Below are 22,244 nucleotides of genomic sequence, written 5' to 3'. Positions count from 1 at the left end.
GAGTTTCCCCTGTAAACTGACCTCTGAACCAATATCAACCTGTCAAATGAACCAACAAAGCTTCAGATTCTGCAAAAATTTCGGCAGAGTCTCCTTTGTAAAATGGCTCTGGTTTACTAAAAAACCAAACCAAAAAACAGCTCAAAAAACCACTCTCTCTCTAACACTGTAAGCTGTGGGTAAACCTGTCCTGCACTTGTACTGGCTCTCACTGTCCTGTCACTGTCCTGTAAGCATAGACTGCGACAATGCCTCAACGGCAGTAAAGCAAAGATGCAATCGCAACTGTCTAACTCACAGTCAATACATCCTAGCTGCCTAACTAAGGGTGCTCGAGGGATCGCTCCAAGACCTGTATCACCGAAAGGATCTCAACATTCGAGAATCCCCCAGTTCAATAAAACCTCACTCGACCCTCAACAAAGGCTGCAGTAAATCTAACAGTACATGGACTTCCCACAAAGTCATACATCCACAAATTTTCCACTGTATGTTGTAACCGCTGCGGCGTGTTTGCTGCGTGACTCACAGCCAGTAAACCCTCAACAGACATACATCATCTCTGACAATACATCCGATGTGGAAGTACCTGCAATGTCAGGATGAAATCTGGAATATCAAGCAGTAAACACAAGCTACCTCATGAACTAGTGGATGTCACCTACAGTCTGTGTGTAGGTGCGTCCGTGTCGTATGTGACGCCTCCAAGAACTGTGAGCCGTCCTTCGTTGTGTAGACAGCCACAAATCAGCACTCTGGAAGTGCAGATATCCTTAGCACTTGCAATCGTAGGCCGAAACCCCAAATTTGCATAGTCAGATCTGCACCCGCCGAGACCACGTAGTCGAAAATGGCCTGCGCAGAACTTTGTCGAAGCCGAACGGTGGCCGAGATGACCTCAGAATGAAATTCTGAGAAAACCAAGCCCTTTTGCCTTCCCACAAGATTTGGGGCTGTGTCTTCGCCTGTCGAATCTCACTCCAATCTGAGCAGGTGACTCTGGCTACCTGCAAATGCTGCCCCGAGTCTCGATCTGAGCTCTGATACTAGTTGAAGGAGTACGAGCACAAGTGCGACGCGAGAGAGAGTGCGAGAAGAAGAGCACGACGATATGGTGAACTCGCTCTACTGTAATGTGTAGAGCATAGTGAGTTCTTATTAGGTTTTTACAAAAGAATATGTGTACATATCTGGCGGCCCGCCCACTTACTTGGGCGACCACATTGGGCTTTATACCTTAGGGCTCAGTGGATTACTATGCAGGTTCAGGGTGGCCTTGTGGGCTTCGTGAACATCTATGCGCCCAATGTGGCGAGTGCTCGTGCAGAGTTTTGGTCACAGATTGTTGAGTCTTTGCCGCAGGCTGACCATTGGTCTGTAGGAGGGGACTTCAACATGTTGGAGGACCCTTCTGATAGGATTGGAGGCAGCCATGCTACTGTGCATGGAGTCGAGTTAGCAGCTTGGGAGAGGTTGTGTATGACTTTGAGGGTCTCGGATACATGGCAGCACTCTGGCTTTGTGAGGCCTCCAACCAGTCTTGCCTTCTCTAGATCGGACCGCAGAGTGGGAGGAGTGAATCTATCGCGGATAGATCGCTTCTACACTAGTGACCACTTCAGTGACTTAGGGGGATCAGTGGGTATCCTGGCAGGGACATCCTTCTCGGACCATGCACCAGTGATCCTCACAGTGGAAGACAGGGAGAGGAGTGGGAGCACGATGCTTCGCATCCCAGAGCGAGTCTTGTTGGACTCAGCACTCAGAGAGAGGGTAGAGGCTCTTAGGACAGAGGGCATGGACAACTAGGTTCTACTTGCAGACAGAATGGCCTTAGGCCTAGCTCAGCTTAGCCACTTTTTTCTCCAGGAGTCTCTGGCTCGCCGGGCTGCAGCGAGAGAGGAGCAACGTCTCAGACGAGGCATTGCTTCACTACGGAGGATGCAGAGCAGCATCCAGACAATCCATGGTTGGAGGAGCAGTTACAGCAGGCTCGACAGGAGCTTGCTAGCACAGAGGAGAGGCGTCATGAGTTTGCCTTTCACCGACAGGCATCTCAGTGGACTCAGGTGGGTGACAGAGTGACAGATGCTTTTTTTGAAACTGTGGGACCTCGGCACTCGCATGCCAAGGTCAATCAGTTGAGGAGACCTGATGGGTCAGTTGTTTGTGAGCTCGGGGATATGCGTGCAGCTGCTACTGACTTTTACCGTGAGTTACTGTCGGCTGAGCCCCAGTCAGAGCGGCAGGATGCATGTAGGGAGCAGGTTTGGGCGCAGATGCCTTGTCTTGTGATTGAGGAGATGCGCCAGAGGCTAGAGATGCCACTTCAGCTTGAGGAGCTGCACACGGCTCTTAGGGCCCTCCCTTGTGGTAGCTGTCCAGGTGAGGATGGGCTAACTCCCAACTTTTTCTTGGAGTACTGGGAGCTGCTTGGCCCAAATCTTTGTAGTGCCTTTCAGTACATTTTGCACACAGGAGTGATGCCTGATAGCATGAGTGAGGGTTTGATTTACCTCATTCCCAAGGAGGGTGGCTCGTTGGATGAGATTCGATAGTGGCATCCCATCACCATCCTCAACTCAGCCTACAAAATTCTTGCCAAGGCGAGGATTCAGCCACTTTTGGAGAGCCTTATACATGGGACTCAGGCAGGTTTTGTCAAGGAACGCAGTATCCTTGACAACATCTTCACTTTTTGGGAGGCTTCTGTCCTGGCACGGCTCCGTGGGGAGGACCTTGTGATTCTTCTTCTCGATTTTGAGAAGGCATACGACAGAGTTGACTGGGACTTTCTAGAGGACACTCTACGCAGGATGGGCTTCTCAGATGCTTGGATTAGAGGGGTCGCAACTTTGTACAGACAGGCTCATAGTTAGGTGCTTTTGGCAGGAGGTAGAGATAAGCGCTTCATGTTCACACGCTCGGTCAGACAGGGTTGTCCTCTTGCCCCCTTTCTCTTTCTGTTCTATACGGAGGCGATGAGCAGATTTTTGGTGTCACAGCAGGTTGGTCTGAGGGGCTTAGCACTTCCTATTCGGGGAGATGAGCTACTGGATACTGAGTTTGCCGATGACTCAGCGTTGTACTTAGAGGGCCAGGAGGCCAATCTGCAGAGATGTGAGCAAGCTTTCGAGACCTTCTGTTGTGCATCGGGTGCACTGATCAACTGGAGAAAGACAGTGGCTTTCTCGGTTGGCAGTGCTCCTGTGCCAGATTGGATGCCAGGAGAGGGTTTCAGGTGGATTCCCCTAGGGACTGCAGTTCGGTACTTGGGTTGTTAGGTTGGTTTGGACTTGTCCCCCGAGCAGCAGATTGCTCCTCTTCTCCTGTCCATCAGGAGAAAGCTGCTACATTGGAGCTCAGCACGACTTTCGTTGGCTGGTAGAGTAGTAGTTGTCAACCAGGTGTTGTTGGCGACTATGTGGTACATCAGTTCTTGCTGGATCTTCTCGAGTTCTTGTATCAGCCAAGCAGAGAGGTTGATCAGGAACTTCCTTTGGTCAGGTCGTGACACTGAGATTGCCCGAGCCAAGGTGGCTTGGTCGGTCATCACACTTCCTTGTTCTCAGGGAGGGCTTGGGATCATTGATCTAGCACAGCAGAGCAGAGCCCTTCTTGGGAAGTTCATAGTCAGAGGACTTCTTCCAGGAGAGGAGCCCTGGAAGGAGTTCTTGCTGCAGAGGCTTCGTGCCAAGGTGCCTCAGTCAGGAGGCCCCTGCCAACCTTCGATCAGATGGATCTTTACAGAGTTGCGTCGAGTTGGTTTGAGCAAGAGACTGGAGGACCGCTTCGCAGTGAGTTTGCTTCGATCTTGGGAGCTCTTACGGCGTGGCCTAGAGCAGAGACAGCCTACGTGCACGGAGGAGCGCCTACGGCAGGCCCTCATCTGGAGCCCCATGGTTAGCACTCAGAGAGGCCACTTGGTTGGTAGTCGGCCTCATGTTTCTTGGGGTCCTATGGCAGTAGGTCCAGCGCGCTCTCTAGGTGATTGGCTAGAGTTCACAGGTTTGTCAGAGGAGGTGCAGGGTTTCCAGCTACAGGGCATGAGAGGGGTGCAGAGCATGTGTCAGGACATCTCAGAGTCAGTTCCAGCTGAGTGGCTCACGCCTCTCGAGCCAGTAGCACCCCTGTGGATGGGAGCCTTCACACGACTGGAGGTTCTCATTTGAGTCAGGGCCTGCTCAAAGTCTGTCTCAGCCCTGTTCTTCGAGCTTCAGGGTGGGGGACGACTACAGCGAGTTGCAGTTGAGGCCCCGCAGGTAGCAAAGTGCTGTTTTCAGAGGATCCGAGTAGTGGGCATCTGTGGGCGGACCTGCGTCATAGACCCTGACCCAGTAGTTCTTGAGACAGGACACTAGAGGCTATGGGCTTGGGAGTGTTGTCCATTGGCAGGAGTACAGTGGGATCCTGGTGAGTGGCTATGGAGGGACCCCTTCTCTTCTGTAGACCACCCAGGAGTCCCGTTCTTTCAGTACACTGTTCGACTGGGACGTCATATACTAGCAGCACAGAGAGAGGCCCTCCTCGCTGCAGCACGTCATTGGCAGGAGGAGGGTCTCACAGTCGAGTTCTTGGCAGACTTTTGGGAGAGGTTGTGGGACTCCAGACAGCCGAGGCGAGTCACCTTGTTTCAGTGGTTGGTCGCACATAGAGCCACAACAGTAGGGAGCTGGCTAGTGCATAGTGGTCTCTCGGCCACATGTGCAGCTTGTGACCATTTGGTGGAGAGTCAGCGTCACTGTCTTTGGGAATGTCCCTTGGCCCAGCAAGTGTGGCTACGAGTTCTTCGGCTGATGCTTGCTCTCTCCACGGCTCGACAGTACACTTGGGGGGCAGCGGCTTGGTCCACCCTCATAAGCCCGGCACTTCAGTTTGAGCTATCTTCCACCAGGAGGATGATAGTGATGCGGGGGGGGGGGCGACCTACACTTCAGCCTGCTACAGAGCTTACTTCATAGGAGTGGTGCAGTGAGAGAGAGGAGTGTTGGGAGCTCATCAGTGGCCTAACACTTTGGTTCATCTGGCGGGCCCGCTGTTTCCGCATCTTTGAGGCTCGCCGTGTGCCACCGGCAGAGACTGTTAGTGACTTTTGGCTAGAGCTGATCCATACTCTCAGAGGACAGCTTGAGGGACTACAGGGCAGCTCCGACCGCATGCGGGAGCGCCGCGAGGCTTTTCTTCGACTCTGGCGCCCTAGGCCTTTCTACACCATAGTCCAGGGGGTGCTCAGATGGCACTACTGTCCACCTGTGTGGCTCTTCCCTCCTCCCATCTCTTGATCTAGCCTCATTGTATATATTCTATTTTTTCATTGGGAGTCTCCCCATCATGCTTGTTGTAGCCCTCTCTTGCAGAGGTGGTTGTAGCCCTATGGGCAGTTTTCATTAACTAATAGAAGGATCTTTTTCTCGGAAAAAAAAAACGTGCCAGTAGAGGCTACAAGTTGGTGAATAAAATATATATAATTGATGCGAAGAAAGAAATTATCAATACAAATTTCTTTTCAAGTGGGTCGGCTCCATAAATCCGAACCTCAATCGGTGTCAAGATTTATCTCTTTTCATACTAGTATATGTGTATGCGCGATTGACCTAGAAATTGTTTTGTGAACAATAGTCTTTTTCATCAAGCATAGTTGTGTTGCATAAAATCAATTTGTTTACATCACCCTCGCATAGGCTCTTTCTCTCTCTCTCTAACTATGTTTTAGTTCAAGGCAATTGAATAGATCCTTAAGGTTTCATGGGATAGTTTCCACGACGTTAGAAATTATGCTCTCATGTGTGTGTGAGAGAATATCACCCCTTCTATGTCTTGGAATTCCTCCATAGAAGAATCCATTCCTGGTGAGCATTGGAACCTCATTGAAATGAAGTCTGCTTGTAACATAAGATATGTAACTACTCAAAAAATCCACATTGCCTAAATAAACTTTGAAAGGGCTAACTCAAACCTATGAGGGAATCTATTTCCTGCAATCCTTCACTGACAACAACTTCTTGTTGCTCACTGTCTTGTACAAAGTCCTAGAGAAAAGTGAAATAATCTAATCTTTCTATTGCCCAAGTGTGTTAGATCGGATATTACATCTCTTTTTTCAACACTAAGTCTTTAGTTCAAGATTCTCAAATAAATATTTGAGGTCTCTTTAGTTGTTTTGTTTTCTTCTCTCTCTCTCTCTCTCTCTCTCTCTCTCACACACACACACACACACTACTAGAGTGCTCAGCTTTTGATCACATCCGAACTTGCTTCTCTCACATTTTCAGCCATAACTTAGACCTACACACTTTCCTCTCCCAGCCAAAGTGTGGGCTCTCCATTGCGACTCTCATCACTACAATTTTGGAGCATCGAGAGTCACTCATCAGCCATATACATACTACATCACATGTAATTTTGGTCCCATAGGTCATATTTGACCTCCCAGGACGATAATAAAATCTCTCTCTCTCTCTCTCTCTCTCTCTCTCTCTCTCTCTAGCAAGGCAAAATTCGCGGCTCATAGACTAGCACATTTCAACATTGGAGATGGAATTGAAAGCTTGGAGGAAGAACGTAGAAAAGCGAAAACAGTTTTTCTTCGTGAGTAGGAGTAGAGGAAGAGAAGATGCAAAGAGGAGAAAGAAAGCCTCCAAGAGAGAATGTCACCAACGTGTGACTACTATCTATCCTTTTTGTTGATTTCTTTCTTATTATCTATTTACTTTCACTTTTTGGAAACACCCCTTGGGAAATCTAACTGCCCTGCATTGCATAGCTAGTGTGGAACTATCCAGAGGGAGTCCAGGCCTGAGGGCAAGAGAGCACTAAGGTTGGACAAGGACTATGGTTAGCCAAAGTGGAATCCTTTGCTACAGAGGCTACATTTCAGTTCTGGATGTGGCCGCAATGTACAAAGAGGGTCGGATGACCTAGAAAGATACAATGGCAGCATCTCCTAAAATTTAGGAAACTGCTATTTTGGGACATGAAAATGTGTTTGCGTCATTACCTCCGGAATGACAAGGGGAACATTTTCTTACTCTGCCGTGAAGTCAACTGGGCAACCGGTTGGGAGATTTTTAGGCGGCAACCCCGAAACGGGAAAATGCTTGTAAATGTGCCAAGTGGCACCTTCTGGTGCACTTTCGTCATGCAACAAGAAGTGGCCCTGATTTTTAAGCTGGGAGAGGCTCATTTTCAGCTTCTGTCACAGGTTAAGAGCTATGGAGTGCTTGCTTTCCCTCTTATGCACAGTGCGGTGCCAGGAGTGATGCCCTGCACGCTACGCACTGCCCTCTCTCTCCCCTTTGGCAGTATGTTATGCCCCTCTAGTGGGCTCTTCATTTGACCAATGTACAGTTGTGTGGGTTCATGCGCGATTGCAGAGGCAAGAGCCTCTTGCACAGGTACTGGATTAGCTAGCGGCTAATCCTCCGCAGGTACAGGTGATTCGGAGAGGTTTCACGCTCGAAATCTCGTCCGATTCAAAGGGCAAGTAGCCCTACAGGTGCGGGAGCTCGAGGACTTGCTACGGATGCGACCGGCACGCGAAACGGAGCCCGAAACAGTAAATTACAGCCTGCTGTGTATTTTTGCAGGTTTAGGCTTTTGGCCCTAAACGGACCCTAATACCCCCAGGAGGTTCGGGGACGCAAGGGGACCGCTGTACAGGCGATCTGGCGCATTTTCAGGGCTGAAAACAGAGAATTGAGCGTGCTGCAGATTCTCGCCAGGTTTTGCAAAGTGCCCGTATGCGTCGGGAAAATCAGTTAATGCGTGGGAATACTGACCGTGAAGGGTTCTAGTACAGTTATGTTGCCGAAATCAGGCCAGAACAGTCAAAATTCAGCCAAGGTTGTGCGGGGCAGCTTGGAAAGAACCACAGCGTTTATTCCCTCTTTTAAACAATAAAGAAATACCGAAAGGGGCGCCTAAGTTAGGGGCCAATCTGGTGTCGGTCTTCTCATACAGGTGCATTCTAGCATCTGTATCCCATTCCCCTCTCTTGTGTCACTATAGCGCAGGTATAATAGACGACTAATAATGGGTGAAAGCTAAATCAAGGTTTGAAGTAAAGTCTACCGCCCTTTTTTGGATTGAATAGGCCGGTTTCATGGTTCCATCGACGGGATTAAATCACTTTTTCCCATAGAAGTGAGCCTTGGTCAGATTGGGCTTGAAGACACAGGGGATCATATACCAGACACAGGGAATTGCAATTATGGCTGGTAGACCAGATGATGTGACTGAAGAGGTCTCCTCTTCACAGGGTCAACAGACACATGAAGTGGGTGAGTCCTCAAGATCACCACAGACGGATGATGATATATTCAGGACCCAGTTGGCTACTGCTGTAGCTATGTTCACACAATTAATGCAGAACCCGAGGTTTTTAGCCTTTCTGCAACCTCCTGTTCCGTCTCAACAAGTTGGGTCACTGGATCACATTCAAAAGCCTGTCAAGACTCGAGCACAGGTGATTCATACTGCACAGTCAACGGAAACACCTGTACACTTGACGGAGAACATGCAGTCTCCACAACCCGTGCCTAAGGTGCAAGAACAGGTGGCTGAGATGCCAGTCTTTCAAGCTGTACCAGTTCAGCCCGCCACCTTTCAGCAGCCTATAGTTGGTTCTATTGGGCAGGAAATCAACCTACAGGCTATGCAACAGGTCTTCCCACCGCCTTCAGTACACCCTGGCTATTTTGGAGGTGGATCGGTATTCCGAGCATGGCTGGTCATGCACCTGGAAACCAGTTTTACACGCCAGGAACAGTGTTCGGGGGTGCTCAAACGATGATGCCTAACCCCATGTATGGTGTGACGGGCATGCTACCAGGGTTTCAAAGCACTCAGGGCCAATTTGGGATGCCATCCGCAAATTTTGGTATGGCTGGAATTACAAATCAGCAGCCAAATATGGCATTTCCAGGTCAACTTAATTGCGGTCAGGGAACACAAATGAACCCTAACAGTGTTCCCATGTTTCAGTCACTTCCATATGACAATTTGACGCCGCTGGAGAGGCGGACTCCGTACAAAGAAGGTGGCAAAGGTGTGTCTTTCAAGACCTTTACAGGGTTTGATGACAGGAAGAAGGCTCTCTCATTCCTCCAGCAGTTTGACAAGGCCTATGCAAGGGGAAACTTTACAGAGGCTTCAAAGGTCCGCAAGGCAGCCACTTTCTTGACAGGGAATGCGGGACAATGGTGGGCAACTTTATTGCTTCAAGGGCAAGCTCCGTCCACATGGATTTACTTTAAGCAGATTTTTGTAGCAGCATGGTTATCTGATGACTTTGAAGCAGATGTCATGACAGAATGGCACCAGCTTAATGCTGCCACTTGCAGAAATGTGGATGATTACAAACGGAAGTTTTGGAAAGCTCTACTTCGAGTAACTTCCTATAGGTTTGTGCCATTGACAGAACAGATTGAAAAATACCGTTGTGGCCTACCCAAAGGATTGAGGAAGTACTGCACGAAGACCAAAGTCACTACTTTGACGCAGCTCATCGAGGTAGCAAACACTGGAAATGGTTTGCTCAAGGGAGAAGATTGTGAATTTAACACTGGCGTCAAGGCAGGATCATGCAAGAAAAATTCAGCCAAGAAGCACGTTCCCAATGAGGCTCCTAAAGGGACTCAAGAGTCAGCCAACACAGGGAAAGATAAAGCTACGGCTGAATCAGAAAAGGGACCAGCAGAGAAATGGAAAAGACGTTTTCCTCGTAAGTCAGAAGAGCAAAAGAAGGTCCTGAGGACAGAGAGTAAATGCTTTATTTGTGAGCAGCCTGGCCACATTGCTTACAATTGTCCTACAAAGAAAAGGCCAGCTCATTCTGAAGACAAGGAGGACAGGAAAGGAAAGAAGCCCATGGCTGGTCTAGTGCCAGATATGGTGGGCGACAAGCCAAATTCAGATGCAAGTGAGCTTTGCAAAGCATGGGGAAAGGTCAGGGATCAAACAGTGCTTATCTTCTTTGATCCAGGTGCCAAAGCCAACTTCATTTCCCTAGAATTGGCTTCAAAGTTGGGAATCAGACCTGAAGAGATGGGGTATACAGCAGAGGCAGGTTCGGCATGTCCTGGCCATACAGAGGCTGTGACACCCATCATTGGAAAGTTGCGTCTACATATCCAGTCCTATGTAGATGCTGAAGAATTTTACATCATGCCATTGGACGGATGTGATGTGTTGCTAGGTATTCCTTGGTTGTTTCGTGTACAGGGAATCATGGATGCCTACAACAAAAAGATCACTGTACAGAGCAGGGGAAAGACTCACATTCTGGATGTAAAGCTTAAAGGGGAGTCTATTCCCACTGTATCACCTTCTGCTATTACTTCTGTAATGAAAAAGCATCTTTCTGGGTACTTGGTTTTTGCACGTGAAGTGTCAGATTGTGATGAATCAAATTTATCTGTGCTAGATAAAGAAAGGTCAATGTTTTTACAACAGTATAGTGACTGTTTTTTCGATTCATTACCGTCTCAATGACCGCCAGAGAGACCCGAGGACCATGCGATAGATTTGGTGCGAGGCAGTAGCCCACCAAATAAGCCTCCGTACAGGGTTAGTGCGGCTTAGCAGAAAGAGATAATGGGCCAAGTACAGGAGCTGTTAGAAAAGGGGCTGATTCAGCCCATTTCATCTCCATTCTGTTCTCCAATGTTGTTGGTGCAGAAAAAGGATGGCTCATGGCGTATGTGCATAGACTACCGTGCACTGAACAAGAATACCATCAAGAATAGGTTCCCTATACCTAAAATTGATGATATTATGGACAAATTAAAAGGAGCAGCTATGTTTAGCAGGATAGATCTAAAGAGTGGGTACCATCAAATCCGCATTAGATCAGAGGATGTGCACAAGACTGCTTTTAGAACAACGTTTGGCCTTTACGAATTTTTAGTGATGCCCTTTGGTCTCACAAATGCTCCTGCTACGTTCAATAGGATGATGGACATAATTTTCCGTCCGCACCAGCAGTTTGTTGGTACATTCTTTGATGACATGATAGTCTACTCAAAGAATGAAGAGGAGCATAGGCATCACTTGGCCACTGTGTTCAAAGAGCTACGCAATCATAGGTTGCTCATCAATGCAAAGAAAAGTGAGTTTTTTCTGGAAGAGATTCACTTTCTGGGACACATTGTCTCAAAGGATGGTGTCAGAATGTATCCTGCAAAAGTTGAAGCGATCAAGTCATGGCCAAATTTGAAGACGGTGCATGATGTCCGAAGCTTTTTGGGACTATGCTCCTATTACAGAAGGTTTATCTGAAATTTCGCTGAGATTGCTTCACCTTTACATGCTCTTCAAAAGAAGGCAGTCACCTTTAGATGGACACAGAAAGAGATTTCAGCTTTTAATCTTCTAAAGGAAAAGATGACTTCAGATCCAGTCATTGTGTTGCCAGATCTTAGGAAGTCATTTGTGGTCCAGTGTGATGCCTGTGGTAGTAGCATTGGTGCAGTGCTAATGCAAGATGGCAGGGTAGTAGCCTATGAGAGCAGAATTTTGCAAGGGCCAGAGATGACCATGCAGGTCTATGAGAAAGAGTTACTGGCTGTGATTCATGCGCTCTTAAGTTGGAAACACTACCTGCTAGGTGCAGATTTCGTTGTCCAAACGGACCATCAGACCTTGCGATACTTCTTGACACAGACAAAGTTATCTGAGAAGCATATGCGATGGGCAAATATCTTGTCCATGTTCCATTTTCAGATTGTGCATGTGGAAGGCAAGAAGAACGTTGTGGCTGATGCCTTGTCAAGGAAGCCACAAATTTCAGCTGTGTCGATTCCTTATCATCATGAACTTGATGGTATGAGAGAACAGTATGAAAATGATGAACATTTTGCAAGGGTCTTCGAGCAGCTAATGCAAGGACAACGTCATGAACACTATCTTCTCAAAGATGGGTTCATGATGATGCATGGCAGATTGTGTGTCACAAAGCCATTGCGACGCAAAGTTATGGAAGAGAGTCATGTCCCACCGTATGCAGGGCATCGTGGTATCGATGCTACAGTTAAAGCGGTTGAGACATTCTTCCATTGGCCTACATTGAGAAGGGATGTGGATGTCTTTGTGCGAGAATGCCTAATTTGCGAGAAGGTCAAGTTTGACAGGCAAAAGGCACCAGGATTATTTCAACCACTACCTATTCCAAATAAACCATGCGAAAGTATTGCTATGGATTTTATCTTATCTTCCGAGAACGCAGACAGGAAACGATGGTATTTGGACCATTATTTGCAGATTCAGCAAACAGGCTCATTTTAACCTCTGTCAGGAAGAAGATAAAACTAGATCAGATGGCACGCTTGTTTATGAGCAATATTTTCAAGTATCATGGCATGCGACAGTCGATTGTTAGCGACCGTGATCCACGCATGACAAGTTTGTTCTGGAGAGGCTTGTTTGAGAATATGGGCACCACGCTCAAATTCTCTTCGTCATTTCATCCTCAAACAGATGGGCAGTCAGAAGAGGCAAATTCTACTGTCCTAGATCTGCTGAAGTGCTGTGTCAGAGCATAAACGAAAGTGGGAGCAGTATTTGCCATTGGTGGAGTATGCATACAATAATACAGTGGATTCATCAACAACTGGCAAGGCACCTTTTGAGATAGTTGAAGGTGGCAAGAAAGTTCCTCCCATACTGCATACAAAGGATAAGATATTTGAAGCAGATAAGTATGTTCAGGACATGGATGAAATGTACAAGAAGGTCAAAGTGGCCTTAGAAAAGACTCAGGCAAAGCAAAAGAGAGCAGCTGATCGTCACCGTCGTGAAGTGGTATATTCACTTGGTGATTGGGTGCTTATACGCTTTGAAAAGGCAAGGTTAAAGAAGATGAAGGGCAAGGAAAGACTGTTTCCAAAGCTCAGCATGCGTTACTATGGGCCTTTTCAAGTGTGCGACATAATCAGTGATGTTGCATATAGGCTGAAATTGCCTGACAGTTGGAAGATTCACAGTGCGTTTCATGTGAGTCTTCTCAGACCCTATGTGGGTGATGTGCCAGAGGATATGCCGGCTGAAGATCAGCCGGAAGATGAGGAACTTGACGAGATCTTGGTCCCGGAACAGATTCTGGCACACAAACAAAGGAAAGTGAAAGGCAAGGTTGCTAGGCGTTACTTGGTAAAGTTCAGAAACTATCCACCAATGGATGCTAAGTGGATGGAAGAAGGTGAACTTGGAGAGTCACCAACTGAGTTATCACTTTACCTTGAAGCCTTCGATTTGCAACCTACCTTGACCCCTTGAGTTTCAGAGCTACATGGATTGTCAGTGTGACAATGGCTTTTGAAACAAATGATGTACATGGTATTCAAAGTGAGCTCAAATGAAATACCTGTTACATGAATGTTGGAGTTGTACAGATTGTCAGCTTGGCAATTGCTCTTATGGAATGTCCAAAAGTTTGGTTAGTGCTATAGAAGTGAGTATTTCATGTCAGTTTGTCAAGGATACAGTAATTGCTTCTATTAAAGAGTACATGTGTAATTGCATTCTTAAACTGTCGGTTTGGGTATGCTTGAAAGTGTTACGGGATCCAACGTGTACTATAACACAGTGACAATGTGCAGCTACCATTTTGTCATTGGAAAGTTAGTGACTCAAAGCAATGGCAGAGTGCGAAGCAACCACTATGTCATTGGGACAAGGCCCTGAAAATGTGTTTGCGTCATTACCTCCGGAATGACAAGGGGAACATTTTCTTACTCTGCCGTGAAGTCAACTGGGCAACCGGTTGGGAGATTTTTAGGCGGCAACCCCGAAACGGGAAAATGCTTGTAAATGTGCCAAGTGGCACCTTCTGGTGCACTTTCGTCATGCAACAAGAAGTGGCGCTGATTTTTAAGCTGGGAGAGGCTCATTTTCAGCTTCTGTCACAGGTTAAGAGCTATGGAGTGCTTGCTTTCCCTCTTATGCATAGTGCGGTGCCAGGAGTGATGCCCTGCACGCTACGCACTGCCCTCTCTCTCCCTTTTGGCAGTATGTTATGCCCCTCTAGTGGGCTCTTCATTTGACCAATGTACAGTTGTGTGGGTTCATGTGCGATTGCCAAGGCAAGAGCCTCTTGCACAGGTACTGGATTAGCTAGCGGCTAATCCCCCGCAGGTACAGGTGATTCGGAGAGGTTTCACGCTCGAAATCTCGTCCGATTCAAAGGGCAAGTAGCCCTACAGGTGCGGGAGCTCGAGGACTTGCTATGGATGCGACCGGCACGCGAAACGGAGCCCGAAACAGTAAATTACAGCCTGCTGTGTATTTTTGCAGGTTTAGGGTTTTGGCCCTAAACGGACCCTAATACCCCCAGGAGGTTCGGGGACGCAAGGGGACCGCTGTACAGGTGAGCTGGCGCATTTTCAGGGCTGAAAACAGAGAATTGAGCGTGCTGCAGATTCTCTCCAGGTTTTGCAAAGTGCCCGTATGCGTCGGGAAAATCAGTTAATGCGTGGGAATACTGACCGTGAAGGGTTGTAGTACAGTTATGTTACCGAAATCAGGCCAAAACAGTCAAAATTCAGCCAAGGTTGTGCGGGGCAGCTGGGAAAGAACCACAACGTTTATTCCCTCTTTTAAACAATAAAGAAATACCGAAAGGGGCGCCTAAGTCAGGGGCCAATCTGGTGTCGGTCTTCTCATACAGGTGCATTCTAGCATCTGTATCCCATTCCCCTCTCTTGTGTCACTATAGCGCAGGTATAATAGACGACTAATAATGGGTGAAAGCTAAATCAAGGTTTGAAGTAAAGTCTACCGCCCTTTTTGGATTGAACAGGCCGGTTTCAGAGAATCTTTGTTGTGGAGGCACTATTGCTACCCTTATGACAAAAAGACAACCTCACCGACAAGGAAGCCATCAAAGAAGAGATACCAAGGAGATCACAAGGAGCATTGAGAAGAAGCTTTATGCGAAGAAGAACGTATTGGTAGAAGCTGTCAAGAAGAACCTCAAGCAAGAGGCAAGAGAGGAGCCCGAGAAGTGGATTGAAGTGGCCAAGAAAGACACGACCAAGGAGCCTACGCCCACCCGAACTATCGTTACATGACATTGGAGGAAGAAACAAAGGAGGAGGACACGATCCATGCATGTACACATATTTGGTATCAAAGATTGTGAAAATGTGGATGAGGAAGTTAAGAAGCTTATGACAATAATGAGGGTGATAGCACCCACACATACCAAAGCATGGAGGGTGGGGAAAAGGAAGGCAGATACGAGCACATCCTTGATTAGAGAAAGACACTGATTTTGGGCCTCCCCTCAATGGAAGCAAAGAACGAGTTCTTGAAAAAGAGGCCAACTTAAAAGAAGATAGGTGTGTTCTTAGGAGATGATCTTACCTTAGGAGATGGTCATGCCAGAGATCAAGGCGGCAAGGGAGGAGGGGAAGGTGGCTTTCTAGAGAGACGGCTGTGTTGTGATTATGGAGCGGCGTACTACATGAGAATGTGAGGCCTATGGGACCAAACTCAACATTTGCTGGTCTCTGAGACTTGATGTAGTAGCCTTCGAGGACAGCTTCATTGGGAGGGGCATTGTATTTTACTCGAAGACGCATGAGGCATTTGGACAAAGTTTACCACATGTTAGTGGATATAGATGGGAGTCGACCAATAGATAGGAGACGAGATCAAAGCTCAGGGGACGAGGGTTTGGCAGAGTGGCTGTACTTTACAAGGAGTTATAGCCGATGGTATACATTGCTCGTAGAGATGATCATGCGAGGTATATGTGGGTGAGACTGGGAGATACAGATAGATTGAAAAATATTATATTTTGCACCTAGTACCTCAGCTGATGTGGCGCCTAGAGGGCAATCACCATGTACTATTTTGGATGAGGATATATGGGACTTTTCCAGAGATCGTGATATCATGATTCTGGGGATTTCAAATCTAGGACAGCAGAGTGTCAGTCAGTTCTCTATGACACCTCTACAGAGATGTTGAGAGAGATTGATACCATTGACATGGGTTTGGCCAGAGTTTTAAATGATAGTAGAGCAGACGGAGTACGACAGGTTTCTTATTGAGATGGGTAGTGCACATGGTTTAGCCATCTTGAATGGTATCGGGAGATTCCGTGAGTCGAGCGGTTTCACGTGTTTCCCCCATTGTCATGGAGCTAGTACAGTGGATTATGTCATGACTACAACCAATTTTATTCCATTTATTGATGATTTTGTGGTGAGCCCTAGGCCAATTGTGGTGGTGGTAGATCATGCTATCATGTCTTTTTTTCTTATGTTCTCTTACAATATAGTTGCACCAACGCAGGCACCCAAGGTCACTCGCTATACATTTATGAGGGAGATAGACTCTGTCTATATTGTTGATATGATGAGTGTAGAGAGATGAGACAAACTACAAAGGGATGTGCACATGGGTACCATCACACACAGATAGTCATGGGTTACTCTCCGCCCCTTGTGCGACAAAAAAAGAGAGCTTACCTAGCTCAGCTTGAGAGAGATTTATATCAGTTATTCTTGAGCCAAAACTCAAGTGAGGCTTCGCGATTGTTTTGTGAGCACTCCCCAACACCAGCTATTAAATCTAAGACGTATGGGGTGAGTATGCTACTTCTCTTTACATGGCCCCAAACCAGCAGTCATTGCTAGATCCACTAGAGGCATGCCCATGCACTTGCGCTTTCTTACTGTGGAGATGGTAAAGAAGGCTATTGATAGGATGAAGACTGGGAGAGCATATGATCACAATGGCTTGGTAGCTGAGCATTTTATACACGCGAAGGATCTTTTGGATGATCTTCTTGCATTGATGTTTAGTAGAGCTATGTGTGAGGGTTTCCCTGATACTTGGAGCATGTCCAGGATTGTACCTATTTTCAAATCTAGGGACCCTAGTCTGCCTGGGAATTACCACACTATCATGATTGGACACACACTCGCTAAATTATATGCATCCATGATTGAGCATGAGCCGAGGAGATGGACAGAAAGAGAGCACATCTGAGGACTAGGCTAAATTGGTTTTACGAGGGGTTTTGTCATGAGGCTGTGGCAACCACTAACCTTAGTTGTTGGTTTCTTCCCCTTGATTTTTATTTAATTTTTGGGATCCTCTTTTTGAAGTCACAAATGACTGGACATTGTATGGCCAGTGTGAAACGGTTGATGGCCGAGAGTTTCACCTGCCACAGTGAAGGGCAGGGCATTTAAATCCGAGTAGTTAAAGGTTGGCTAGGCTCAGTTCAAAGTCATTTAGGCCCCATGTGACACTTATAAGTTGGTGGGTACTAGGAAATTAAACCGAAAGGAGTAAAATGGACACATGGCAGTAGGAGAGAAACCTGCAGGCCACACACACACTCGAGAAGCCTCATCCAAGAGGGGGCGCCCAAAACTGAGAGAGCAGGCTGATTTTAGGAGAAGTGACTACATTGTGTGTGTGAATGGTGGGTGTAGATGATCACAGCTTTAATGGAAACCTTGCCTTCTCCCTTGTCTCATGTATCATGTAGCGCGATGATTTGCTCTTGCGCATCTATCTCCCCTTTTTCATGTATGGTAATGCCCCCAATAGTTGGGCTTCTCAGATGACCATGTATAGTTCTGCTGGGGTTTACTCAAACGATCTAAAACAGAAAATTACTCGAAACAATCTAAAACAGAAAATAACAGCTTGCTGTGTTTTCCTGCAGGTTTAAGGGTTTCGCACCTAAACTGCAAGAGATCTCCAGGGGAGCCTTGAGAAGGCCTAAAGATTCTTAAACAAGCTTTGGGCACCTGACAGTGAAAAAACAGGGAATTACAACATGCTGAAATTGACCTGCAGTTCATCGGAAAGCTTCCAGAATGCGAGGGAAAGAGTCCTAGACGTGTGCTTTTGATCTACAAGGGTTTTGGCGGCGTTATTTTGCCAAAATAGGGTCAAAAGCTGCAATTACAGTCATGGATAGTTTTGGACAACTCGGTGAGAGTGAGTTGAAAGCGTATGGATTGTTTATTTGCAATAAGAATAAAGAAATACCGAAAGGGGCGCCAATCTTTGGGGCCTACAAAGTGTCTTCTTGGAAGCACTCTAGCTGCCAAGCCGTGTTTATGTTTGAAGTGTTAAATTCCAATCATAGGTTTATTCGTGAAGTTGCTTTGTGTCGTCAAGTTCAAGTAAAGATCGGGTGATGTGGTATTTAGTCAATACTATGCATGATGGAGTTGATGGTTATATTGTCTTGTGGGTGACTATCATGGGTCTATACCTTGCACTTTCCTTAAGGGTGAGTTTGGACTTATCCTCGATTCATCTAGGTATATGTTTTAGTCGTATAGCAGACATGCAGACTTCACATCAAGAAGTTTTCGTCCGAGCTACAACCAGCTGATATTGTGCTAATTCTTTCCATCTTTTGTGGTGTGTATGCCACATCAACTACCTCATTTTTGTGCTAATTTTTACGATTTAATGGTTGTTTTAGTGCTAGGCTTCATTATGGCTGAGTTTGCCCTTGATCTCCGGAGTCGTGACAGAAACTTAGTACGCGCAACTTTGTGTTGATGTATGCTCATTGTGTGTGTGCGCGCACGTGGCGTGTGGTGTTTGGGAGCATATGTTAGTACCTAGTTCTACACCCACTCTTGGCCGTTGACAACGTTAGTGGGGATGTCGTGTTATTTAGTCAATACTATGCATGATGGAGCTAATGGTTTATATCGTCTTGTGGGTGACTACCATGGGTCTATACCTTGCACTTTCCTGTAAGGGTGAATCTGGGCTTATCCTGGATTCATTTAAGTATATTTTTGAGTCGGACGGCGGACATGCGGACTTCACATCGTGAAGTTTTTGTCCGAGTTACGACCAATTGATATTGTGCTAATTCTTTCCATCTTTTGGGTGCGTATGCCCTATCAAATATAAGGATATTTGTGCTAATTTTTCCGATTTAATGGTTGTTTTAGTGCTAGGCTTCATTATGGCTGAGTCTGCCCTTATCTCCAGAGATGATGACAGAAACTCAGTACGCTAGACTTTGTGTTGATGTATGTTGATTGTGTGTGTGTACGTGCACGTGTCATATGTTGTGTTTGGGAGCATATGTTAGTACCTAGTTCTACACCCACTATTGGGCACTGACGAATTTAGTGGGGATGACATGGTATTTAGTCAATACTATGCATGATTGAGCTGATGTTTATATTGTCTTGTGGGTGACTACCACAAGACAATACTATGCATGATGGAGCTGATGTTTATATTGTCTTATTCTTCCTGTTTGGACAAGCAGCGAAGTTGAGATCACATATTGTCAAGTTAGGTTCTTTGCTCTTCGTAGGTTTGTAGTCGTATTCATTTTTCGATTTCGTATTTAGCTTACCTGAGGACTTAAGAATGTGTTCCTTTAGAAGTTGGTGTGTGAAGTTTGATTTCTAGGATTAAGTTTTTAAGATGTCTTATCCTTTTTTGCTTAAAGTTGGAGTACTTGTTTTGAGCCAAGTAAGTTGCGTCAATTTATTTTACACATGCCTTTTCTAAAAACATTTTTAAGTTAATAATGTTTTGTTTTATCTACTTTTGTTTCGAAGCAAGCTAAGTGATTTAGTTAGTTTGTTTTTGTTTTTCTTTTCTTTTCTTGTGTCCCTTGCTTTTTATAGTTTTATGAGTGCTTTATTCCCTCTTATAATTCGTGAATTCAGACTATTATGAACTTATGAAGGTATATATATTGTCTTGTGGGTGACTACCATGGGCCTATACCTTGCACTTTCCTTTAAGGGTGAATCTAGGCTTATCCTGGATTCATCTAGGTATAATATATATAAAGATTGGGTGAGAGCTAAAGTCTACCACCCTCCAGCGAGTGTACGGGCCTGTTTGATGGTTCCGTCGGTGGGACAAAATTACTTTTTCCTTAAGAAGTGAGCCTTGGTTGGGTTTTGACGAGGACACAGAGCATAGGAACTTGGAATTACACTATGGCTGACAGGATGAATGACACCAGACACCAGGGAAGAGGGTTCCTCTTCATAGGACAGACACGAAGTTCCTCCAGTGTTTACGGCCACCAGGGACCTTGATCCAAGCTTCCATGTCGGTGCGAGTTAGTGTTGAGGGGGCCTAGCCTCTTATGAATTCTCTCCTTGTTTGATTGATTGCCCAGTGGGTGATGTTATAGCCTAGTTGGCTTCAATTTTTAAAAGATGTAAGTCTACGCAACTGGAAAACGTTGTTTGAAAATTTTGAAATTCACCTCTAAATTGCACATTATGAAGAGAAAAGCTAAAAGAATGAGGAATTTAGTCTACTCACTAGAGTTTTGTAGATGAAGGTTTTAAAAATATAGAGGAAAGTTTGTTTTGGAGTACTACTTGGGATTGTTCTTGCCCATCATCCATGTCCCATTTTTGTCCTGATTTTATCTCGTCCTGATTTTTCTCCCGAGATAAAATCGCAAAAGTAGCCGGCACAAAAAGTAAAGATAGAAAGCTCAATCCTAGCTAGTTAAAGAAGAAAGAAGTGTGCCTCATCAGTCCACCCCATTTGATCAAGCTGGTCTGATGTTTTATTAACTGTATACACCTTTGAATTGATGGAAACATGGGCCCCCTTCAGGTGCTGCTACCATGGTAAATCTGATCCTTTCAAGGATTGAGCTCTCGTGTTTCAGAAGGCAATGTACTGATGGCTGTTTATTCTGAATGATTTGTATTTGCTCAAATTTATCTCTTCTTGTATTTGCATAGCCAATTCTGACTAAGCTCTTCTCCTTTGCAGGTATCTACAATTTGTAAGCCAGATGTTCATTCAAACTTGTCCTGTGCTCACCTAAAGACTAGCATCATGGGCTGCCATTAAGTTTTCCCCCTGACCTTGCTTGTGTTGAGCCAGGGAACTTGTAGAGATGCTGATGGGTATAGTTTAGACTTCATCTCTTCTAAGGTGGCTTGATCGTGTCGTTTTGAACTGCCTCTTGCTTTGTACATTGCGTGGTTATGGGTACATAGTCCTCGGAAAGGGTGGCACAACACCCGTCGAAGCGTTTATAGTCGTTCAAAAGGAGGCTTGGCTCATCCATGTATCAGCTTTTAATACCTGTGCTAAATTTTATGGCATGCTTGAGCAATAAATGGTGCAAGCGCCAACAAGACCATAGCCTAGTGGTTAAGGTGAATGTGTGTGTAAAGACCCAGGCTCGATTCCACGTGGCACCTTACAAAGGAGTTCTGTGATCAAGGCAAGTGCCATCACATGGGCATCAGGTTCCTTGCTGTGAGCTTGATTGTGAACTTCAGTTTTATTGCTAGACTTTAGATTGATGCAACTGTCTGGATCTGGTTGATGCAGACTAAAGAAGTTAACTTGTTTTCTCTGTTCTATCCAGGCTGCTCGTGCTTTCTGACAAACCTTTCATAGAAAAAATGACTTTTAACCCTTTAAACTTTCATCTTGCAATGCAATAAAGGGCATATATTTCAGGTCCCCACATAAAGTCCTTTTTTCTGTAGCTTCTAGGGCGGCCTGTAGGAAACAAGTAAAATAGCAGTTTTGGTTTGGCCAAAGCGCAAGAAGTTAGAACTTAGCGTGAATTCTTGAATAGCTCTTCAAAATGAGTGTGAAGGTAAAATGAGTGTCCACACGCACCCCAAACATATTGCCTTTATACATAAAAATGTGGCACAATATCTTGAAAGGTTAGGTTCAATATGTCTAGGAGAGTTTGTGCATTTTTCTCTCATTGAGTATGACATCACTACTACAAATAATTTTATGAGACATTCTTGCTAGATCCATTGTACATGGTTATCTTTGGCAAAGGGATACACCCCTTGGAAGCGAAAGGGAATCAGAGGAGGTTCCAAAGGGAATATGATGAAAGCTCTCATCATCCCCCAAAGATATGAAGTACAAGGATATAGACCGCATTTGTCCGTCTTGCAAGCATCCTTTTGTGGAAGGATTGCAAGAGCAATGCAAGCTATAGCCACCATACAACCATGCATAGATTGCGGTTCAACCATATTGACACAACACATCCTCATATACAACCCTTTCTAGCCACCATGTCCCCATTGATGTAGGGATTTCTTATTGCAATGAATCAACTGCTGTTGAGACTTGCTTCTTTGATGGTACTTTCCCCTTAGATGGTGTCTACCTCTATCAACAATGAAAGCAACACTTTGCTTTCTTGAAATGAATTGCTAATCTTGGTAAAACCTGTCTCATGAGCAAGTGAATGAGCATCAGATGTGTATATCTTTCAC

General features: G+C 45.8%; 1 protein-coding gene across 3 annotated transcripts in view; it reads left to right on the top strand.

Moving 5' to 3' along the window:
• LOC147450756 (uncharacterized) overlaps positions 1–21,354 on the top strand; it is an 88,684-nt gene extending 67,330 nt beyond the window's left edge. For 2 of the 3 annotated variants that reach the window (XM_086520800.1, XM_086520798.1), the window contains 2 exons: positions 17,684–17,955; positions 20,755–21,354. In XM_086520800.1, the coding sequence (XP_086376926.1) occupies positions 17,684–17,753 (70 nt within the window). In that variant the 3' untranslated portion in view covers positions 17,754–17,955; positions 20,755–21,354. The remainder of the gene's footprint in view (positions 1–17,683; positions 17,956–20,754) is intronic. The other variant, XM_086520799.1, reaches the window with a different exon arrangement.
• The last annotated feature ends 890 nt before the right edge of the window (positions 21,355–22,244 follow it).

The sequence above is a fragment of the Adiantum capillus-veneris genome, chromosome 9 (assembly GCF_014529385.1).
Source record: "Adiantum capillus-veneris isolate H3 chromosome 9, ASM1452938v2, whole genome shotgun sequence".
Classification (NCBI taxonomy): Eukaryota; Viridiplantae; Streptophyta; class Polypodiopsida; order Polypodiales; family Pteridaceae; genus Adiantum; species Adiantum capillus-veneris.
Note: the sequence above shows the minus strand (reverse complement) of the source record. Positions and strands in the feature narration are given on the sequence as shown.